This window comes from Geospiza fortis, unplaced genomic scaffold (genome assembly GCF_000277835.1).
Source record: "Geospiza fortis unplaced genomic scaffold, GeoFor_1.0 scaffold275, whole genome shotgun sequence".
Lineage (NCBI taxonomy): Eukaryota > Metazoa > Chordata > Aves > Passeriformes > Thraupidae > Geospiza > Geospiza fortis.
The window spans coordinates 4467675-4476898 of record NW_005054341.1 but is presented as its reverse complement, the minus strand read 5'-3'; the positions used below and the strand labels follow the sequence as shown (position 1 = coordinate 4476898).

Sequence of the window (9224 nt, the reverse complement as noted above, 5' to 3'; positions counted from 1 at the left end):
AGATCAAATTGTTCTAAGCTCCTAGGAGAATCCTCGATGGACATGGAGGTGGGGAAGCTGTGTGGTTTGGTTGGGAAGCTGTTTCAGGAGCACTGGCTTCTCCCCTGGACAGGGAGGTTGTGTAACTCAGAAATCCATGGTTATCCATGGTGATCTCAGTGGGATCAGTGCATGGCCAAGAGTGACTTCATGGACAGGCAGTGCTTGGGCTGGGGAGGAGCTGTTTACAAGGGAATGGAGAGACACAACAAGGGGGAATGACTTCACGCTAACAGAGGGCAGGATTGGGTGGGATATTGGGGTGGAATTTTTCTATGTGAGGGTGGGGAGGCCCTGGCACAGAGAAGCTGTGGCAGCCCCATCCCTGGCAGTGTCCAAGGCCAGGTTGGATGGGGCTTGGATCAACCTGGGATTATGAAAGGTGTCCCCTCACCATGGCAGGGGGTGGCACTGGATGGGTTTTAAGGTCCCTCCCAACCCAAACCATTCCATGAAGTGAAACATGGTCAGAAATGGCTATTTAGAGGTTGGCTCTTGTTCTGGATTCATTGGAGCAGTCCCTTTGGGAATAAATCCTTTAAAACAAGAGTAACCTGTGTGGTGTCTTCACAGCAATGTCCTCGTTTGCTTCAGATGAGTGAGGGGGAGGGAGTCCTTGCACTCCTGAGAAGTGGGAAGGAGCAGTGAATTTTAACATGGATGCTATAAATGACAAGCTAAGATTCCAAGTGCAAGTAATTGTAGCTCCTGTCTACACACATGAAGAGATCTGAGGTGAATGGGAATTGAGAAGGCTGAGGAGGAGAGTAGAGAACCTTTTCTTCACTGTTGAAGGAAATAAATACCCCTGATAGTGATGAGATTGGAGATGACATTTAACTTCTAGGAAATACTGATTTTCTGCTTTCTTAGCTTGTAAAAAATGTGCTTCTTCATAGTGCTGGTGACTGGGCTGTCACTTGAGCAGAGAGAGGGAGATGGCTGAGGAAAGTCCCCTCAATGCAGAGCTGAGCCCCAAAGTCATGCAATTCCCAGATATTGCCTCCTCCCCTCCCTGCTGCATTAAATAAGAAATAACACACACATCCTGTAAAGAGTTTCCATGGAGCTGGGTTGCTCTAAATGGATTTTCATAATTTGTGCTTCATCCTTATTCTTGTGAAGGAGGGTATGTGGAGCTGAGAGTGGATTGTTTTCTCTGGTCAGAGTTTGTAGGTATTTCTTTACCCAGAAAAATTAGGGAGTTGGAAGCACCCAGGGATGAATTTTTTGTTGTGAAGGCTGGTCAAGGAGTATGTTCCTTTTGTTTCTTTCCAGGATAAACTCATCTTCAACATAGGAAGACAAAAGGAAATAGTGAACAAACGATCACATTACTTAAAGCAATTTCTACTATTTTCAGGAGATTAATTCAGTATTTCAAATGCATGTTCTTTCTTCTCACATAAGGACATCCAACTGTTAGAGGCTTTCCTGGTAAATAAACAAGAACCATTTTCAGTTTTTTTTTCTGAATATGAAACAAAAGGGACTGGTCTGTCCTTAGGCTTGTTTCCCTCTGTTGGAATATCCCCTCTGTCTTGAGGCTTCCAGCAGAACTGGGAAGTTGTGTTCTCCTGTTTTACTCCTGGACTCTTTATTCCCCTGTTATATTCCTTACTGGAAAGGCTTCATCTAAGACAGGACGGGAGGTTGTTCATAACATGCAGCAAAGATCAAGGGGTGTGAGGAAGTGGAAGCATCTGACAGGTATTTTAATTGCTCTATGCTAAAATAAAGCAAGTCACACTTGGAACATGAGATCCCTGGGTCTGGTTGCTGTTTTGTAGGAAGTTTTTCCATACAGAGGCTCTGCTTTATTGTTCAAGTCACATTGAATGCAAGTTTAGAACTGTCTGTGCCAGTGATGAGACCCATCTGCGAGAGACAAACATGATTCTTGGGAAAATTATTTGTCTCTGGTAACTGGTGAAGCCCCTTGAGATGTTTTGCAGTGTTTTCTGGTGTTAAGAGCTGCTTTTTAAAAAATCTTGCATGTAGGGTCTCTAGCAAGGTGTTTCTGTATCTCAGATGTGATTACTGATGCTCAAGGTAAGTAATTTCTGTGTATGATTCTCATTATAAAGACATCAAAATTAGGTCTCACTGCTAGAATATTGCAGTTTACAGTGCTCAGTGGGATTCTGCAAAGGATTAATTAGCATAACTCTTAGTAAGACAACTGTTGTTTCCAAATTAGGTGAATATTTATCTTCAAATTAGGTGAATATTTATTTCTTTTTAATAGTAATCAGTTAAATATCTATACTAACTTCTAAAAATTATTTGTGTGAAAATATATTTCTCCTTCAATATGATACAATAAAATACTTTCTCTCTTTTACATCTGGGAGTTTAGTACAATCAAAAATACTGACCAAGTGTTTTTTGTAAATAAACCTCTGTGTAAGCACTCATCTGCTGCATTTCCAGTGTTTGGGTATCCAGATATCCAGTATAACATTCAGTATTTATTACAAATCAGTATTGCTCTGACATAATTGGTGCCTTTTTGCTGGTTTTGAACTCATTCCTTTCCAGTTCCCATTTTTTTAGTTACCAGCAAGGAGCAAAGCGGCAGTTGGGATTCTGTTTTCCTGTCTCTTTTAAGTTATCACTGGTTTGTTTGTAGGTCCTTGCTAAAAGCACAGTATTGACTCTGCAAAGGTAATTATAGGAATACTATTAATAGTGTTTAGAAAGGATCATTGCAGTAAATCTGTTTTAGCCTTTTTATCAGCTGTGTTTTTATGTAATATTCTGTAAATCCCCTGGAAACACTGGTATCTTTAAAGAGTTTTGTTTGCTTTTAAAGGGGAGAGGGAGGGAAAACAGAAAAGAACAGATTTGGGGTAATTTCCTTATTGAAAGATGCTTTTTATGGCTCTTAAAAAAGTCAAAGTGAGTGAAGGCATGACAGAGAATAACCCTCACATGTGCAGTTCCTTATCTGCCAACTCTCTCTTATTTTTCCTGCAGGAAATCCTGGCTGAGCAAAGTTGGAAGCCCAAGTTCCCGCATCGATAAAACGAATTTTTCCAACGAGAAAGAGATCTCCAAGCTTGACTACTCAGATTTCAACACTAGATACTAACAGGAGGGCATCTCACTAAGCACAAAACTCTGACATTTCTGCTGCATGATATTTTCTGTGCCTCCATCAAATGTCACAAGAGCATTGGGATGCTTTTCTGTACTAGGGATAAACATAAATGCTCCCTGTTCCTACCAAGTAAGAATCCCTGTTGCTGTGTTAGACATCTTGCACCATGAATGTCAACATTTAGTGTCTAAAATGCCAATATCTAATTTATGGCAGCTTTGAAAGACAGATAAAAGCTTAGAAGTGCTGGTGATTATTTGTGCACAATGAGACTTGTTACATACAACCAGATGGTACCTAATCTTTACACTGTGAGTCATATTTAGATGAAAAATAATAAATTTGTGTTCTACTGTTTGTAATCTCACAAAAAATACATAACTACAGAACTTGGAACACTTGAGAGTTCTCTGTAACAAGCCTGTTACAGACCAGGCTCTATGTGACAAATTAATAAGGTTATAGTGGTAATTTAAAATAAATATGTTGTTTCAACTAGGATGATCTGATTTAAAATTCTCTATAATAATTCAGATAAATCTTGTTCCAAGGTGATTAAATGTGTGGCCTCTCACCCTGTTCTTTTCCTTGTCTATCTGTAGCTTGCATCCATCCATGCTGACTATAAAGGATGTTTTAATCTCTTTGCTTTTTTGATGATCTTACTAAAATTGAAGATTTAAGTGATTTTCCTTATGGGTGTGTGTTTGCCCCTGAGTTAAGACTGTGTGGTAGAACCTGCACCCACATCCATCATCTGAAGTCCATGAAAGTTCTAATAAATCCTGGATAAGTCTGATCCATTGTGGGTCCAGTTCCTGTATCCATTTCCACAGGCATCCTGGAGTTAGGACTGGATCAGACCTGGATCCTCACTCCTCCAGTGCTTGTGGGTCAGGATTAGAACCTTCAGGGAGCCTTCATGAGGATGCTGAAGCTGGTGTTCCCCCTGGCTGCCCTGTCCCCCTTCCTGGGGTAGGTGGTGTCAGTTTGGGCAGCTGTACCAAATCTGCAGCTCATGGTTTGAATTTCAGGAGGGACATTTCCTAACTTAAGCACTGCACTTCTCCATCAGTGCATGTGTGCCTAGAAAGGTATTTCTGCTCACCACTAGGTTGATTTTTCTTTGGACCTTTGTGTAAAGCAGTAAAATCTCCTTTCTAGAATTTGCAGGAGCTGCTTATGAGTTGTTCTGTGATTATGCACAAGCCCCCATTGTTGAAGTCGTGGTCAATGGCCCTTGTTCAGCTGATGGTAAATGGCAAGGTTCAAGTGTAACAGATCAGTAACTGTTCCATCCTCATGGAAAACTGTATCCTGCCTAACAAAGTAGTTTACATTTTCCTTGGAGCTACCTGGCAGAAAATACCCCCTTAGTCCAAGATGTTCCAGCCAAGTGCTTTGCTCATATTTTGAGGAACAAGGAGAGAGGAAGGCAAAACACAAAGGGGTCATTGGATACAGAGGAAGAGGAGCCAAAAGTTGTTTTAATGTGTTCCAGGGGTGGAGCTGGGTGCTCACAAGGACCTGGGGATTTTACCCCAACTCCCCTAGAAAGGCAAGGCTTGAAGAAGGGAAGCAGCTGTTTAAAGTGCTCACTTTTTCAGGGAGGAATTGTGTAGAGAGAGCATTTCTCTGTGCTGTGTTCCTGAAACTAATGGAGCCTTGGCTGGTGCTGTGGGCATTAATCTTCTCCTTTTATTTAATCCTCAGATTCTGGTAAAGTATCCTGAGTCCAAAGCCATCCCATTTGTGGAAGTGCAGTGTGTGCAGAACAGCAGAGCAGTGTCTCTAGATTTAATGAGAACATCATTGGTTTTGAGGAGCCAAAGAATCCCAATGGTAAGATAGAAAAACAAGCAAGAACAGTTGGATAACTAGACATCAAAACTCAGTTAAGACATACTTCCTTTTCTACTCCATACTGATATCACTCACTTATAACCATAGATACCCCTGAATTTTATTTTTTCAAGATGCAATGCAGCAAGACTGTATGATGTGTAGGCCAGCTTCATTCTTGCTGTAAGTGGAAATACTTTCCACTAAATAGTTTCTATTTACATAGAAGCACTTTCTGACTACAGTTTCTATTCTGTTCTCCTAATAGTTTCTATCTAAAAAGGATTGAGACTTGGAAATAAATAGTGGGAACAGACTTCCACAAGTTGTTTGGGTATTTTGGACAATGCTGACTTTCTTGAGGGGAAAATGTTGTGCCTGACTTGTGTTCTACTAGAATTTAGCAAAAGTCACCTCATTAAGCCTAAAGGCTAGACATGTTAATTAAAATCAGAGTTTAACTCCTAAATGACAGGCATTTCAGAAATGTATGAGTTTGTTTTTATTTGATTAAAGAATAAAAAACTAAAACCCTGCCAAGGCCATGAGCAGAAGGAGGGCTTTGTGCCTCATCAGGAGTGATGTAACCTTGCAGGACAGGGATGTTCTGCTGGACCTGCTCATTCTTGGTTTCTGTGTGGAGAAAAGCATGGTGGCATCTCCTGCCATAATTTCTCTTAGGTGACACCAATCTGTCACTTCTTATTTTCTTGATGTCCTCAGGAGCTGCCTTGCTTGGCTTGCTTTCTTCTTAGAAAACTGGGCATGTTTGCTGCTGGAATCCTCTTACTAGACAGAGTGAACTGGATTAGTCACTGGAGCTTCCTGATTAATGCATGGCTCTGTGCTGCTGCAAGCACTCTGCTGTGGAGGGAATGCTGCAGTGAGGGATGAGGGCAAACACTGCTCTCTGCTATCATTTATTTTTTACAGTCTGTTTATACAAAAGCGAGCCCGTAAATTGAGATTTCTGTAGTACTGTTCTTTCTTAAAGGCTCCTCACAGTCTGTTGTCTAGTGGGTAGAAGTATTAGGATTAAAGAGAAGTTATTTTTGCCTCAAAAAACGTTGCAGGGACTTAAAATAACTAAACTTGCCCCATCTCATTTGATATTAATACTGGCATAATTGAATAAAAAATCCTGACGTGGAAGATCAAAGGAGGAACAACCTCAGTTTTGGTTAAAAGGGCTGCAGGAGTGGGTTGGAAGGTTTTACCAATCAAAATTCCTGAATGGTTTGAGTAATGAGGAGGAGACCAGTTGTCTTCCACAATTAGATGATGTTACTATAGAACTTAATATACGTAAGTGCAAATATAAATATTTAAAAGTAGTTTCTGATGAATAACACTGTAAATCAGTTGTAAAATTGTCTTTACCCCAGAAGTGAAGAATTACACTCTGAACAGCATTAATGGGGGAGTAGGAGAAGTTTTTGGCTCAAAATCCAACAAGCAGCTCTGTCTCTGATGAAAGGCACTGTGGGCTCTCCCATAACTATAACTATAATAATAATAATAATAATAGTAATAATAATAATAATAATAGTAATAATAATAATAATAATAATAATTCCTTGGTGTTAGGAGTTAACACCTGGGATTCCTGCAGTTGGAAGTGGGAAAGTTTTATAACATTTCTTCCTGCATTTGTGTTGTTCTTAAAGTGGGCAATAAGCTCTAAGCCATGTTTTTGTTTCATAGACAGTTGATGAGCACCAAGAAGCAAATTTTGTCCATGTAAGCATGGTGTGTGTTCCGGAAAAAATGGGGCAATGCCCTTGTGGATTTTTGGGAGCAATTCTTTTCTGGGTCTGACAGGCTGAATTGCAGGAATACCCAGCATGCCAGGGTTTCTCCAGTAGCTGGAAGGTGACCTGGCATTCCCTTGGATTTGGCAGGGAGGTAACAGTTCTGTGCTGCAGGCACTGAATTAGGTTCTGCTGGAATGCTGCCACGGACATTAGTGGGAACAGTCACTGGTCATGCAACCAAGGAAATGCATTATTAATGGCACAGTGTTTGAGCAGGGGGCCATAAGATAAAGACTAAGCCACTTTCTTGGTGCTGGTTTTATTTTTTTTCTAATTACAGAGGAATCACTGTGGCTTCAGGGACATTAGAAAAGCCAGAACTTTCTTGCATGGAGTTCAGCACTTAAAACCATGCCAGATACTCACTATCCCAAGCAAACCAATAATTCCCAATTTGTAGTTACAGAGTTGTTCTGCAAAGGGTGGGAATGCAGAGTGGACGCATGCAACTCTTCAAAGACTTATATAATAATAACATTAAAGATAAAATTACAGTGCAGGCATAGAGATGGTAAATAGAACAGGAAGGGAGCAGGGACAGGAGTTTTAAGAAAATCAATGTGGAGAAATTTACCTGCAGTTGTTTATTGGGAGCTGCAGTCAGTGGCACCACTGGAAATGAGTTCTGGTTGAGCAGCATAAAGAAAAGGGGTGGATGGGGAAGAGGGGCTTGGCAGAAGAGGGTCTGAAAAAGTGTTTAAAAGCAAAAGCTCAGGAGATGTTTGGAGCATGAGAAGAGAGGCCAGTGTTTCATCAACTGATAAGGGAATGCTCAGTTTAGATGGCAGCACCTGGGTGCTCTGGGCAGGTCACAGCAGGGATTTGAGACTCACTGTGAGGCTTGTTCAGCTGTTGATGTTTTGTATTTTCCCCCTGTTTAAAACCAACCAGCCTCAAACTTTTCTTAAGCATCCACTCCTGAGCTCTACAACTGTTGTACAGCTGTGAGTAGTTCAGCTCACTTGGGAAAGAAATCTCAGTACCAGGTAGGAAAACGACCTTGAATTGTGTGATGGGCTCTAACAGTAACATCTCTTCCCAGAGAGATGTTACTGCCTGCTGTCAGGAAACAGGCAGACAAAAAATTTGCAGACCAAGTTAAAACTCATTAATGACCCACAGTATAACTCGGGGAGAAAAAAAAAAACCTGTGCAGTTATCTAAGTTTGCTGACACTTTGGAAACAAAATGATGACTAAATAGTAATGTGTGCTCCAAAGAATGAGTGATATACCAAGATGAATAGGATTTAGGCACTATTTATCACAGTTAAGCCATAGCCTGAATACCATAATGCTGATTCCTGAAATTCATTATGCAGCCAGTATAATCTAGCAGGCAGCAATGTGCCTGTGAGAAGGAAGAAACTATTTCCATTGTTTTAAATTGAACTGTAGGCACAGAGTGATTGACAAGATTGTGCTTTGTCTTATTTCTAAGATACCACACCAGTGTTTGTAACAACACTTGTGTGAAGCAAAGTGTTAAACCCACTGAATTCTTACATTTTGCTGTTCAAAGTAGTAATCATGGTGTATTTGTCTGATGGATACAGGGGGATGTCATTCCATGCATGTAAAAAGTGTTGGTTGGACATCATCCCTCTTTAGAGCTGGCACTGTGTGGGAGCTTCCAGCTTCTATTTATGTGACTGGGATTTGTCCTGTGCAATAAATAATAATTAATTTTTCTGGTGTTAATACCCCTGAGGGTCTCAAGAGCAGCCTCACAGCTCTGCATGCATTTATTTGTAGAAATTATCATGTGTGAAATAACAGCTTTGTTCTGAGCCAGCCATAAAATTTACTCTTTGGGTGGTAGGAAATGTGGCACTCCTGAGCTACCCTCCAGTGGGAATTCTGTAATATTTTGGGAAGAAAGGAAGAGGAAGGGACAGAAATAGCCACAAATTCTGAAATTTTTGGCTTAGTCAAGGTATGTTTAAAACTCCCCTAATGTTCTGAATGAAATAAGTGAATTGTTCTGGAGGTACTGAGATAACAGTTGCTGGTTGCTTTTTTTGAATTTTCAGATAACATTCAGGAAGTGTAAGAAATGAAAGCACACAGGAAAGCTGAGAGATTTATTTTGTTTAATGTCCTTTTTCTTTTTTTTTTTTCTCTCTTTTTTAAAGCCACAGCCAGGACTTATTTGCATTTTTTAAAACCTGTCTGTGGGGGAATGGAGTCACTAAAAGCTGGAGTGGCTGTGATGAGGCTGTGGTAATTAACATGGTTTGATGTGCTTGATGCCTTGAAGCAAATCACTACAGAATTCCTGGTGCTGGGTCCTGGGGGAAAGGCTGGGATACATTAAATTGCTTTATAGGAAAGCCCCTTGGGTTTTTCAAATGGTGTAAAGAAGAGAGTTTGCAGCCATCCAGCTAAAAATGCCACAGAATTATCAATTCTGAAGAACCTTAGCAA

General features: G+C 40.5%; 1 protein-coding gene across 1 annotated transcript in view; it reads left to right on the top strand.

Moving 5' to 3' along the window:
* ACYP2 (acylphosphatase 2) overlaps positions 1-3786 on the top strand; it is a 30977-nt gene extending 27191 nt beyond the window's left edge. Inside the window, exon 3 of the mRNA XM_031058300.1 lies at positions 3019-3786. Coding sequence (XP_030914160.1) covers positions 3019-3133 — 115 coding nt within the window. The 3' untranslated portion in view covers positions 3134-3786. The remainder of the gene's footprint in view (positions 1-3018) is intronic.
* Positions 3787-9224: the final 5438 nt, after the last annotated feature.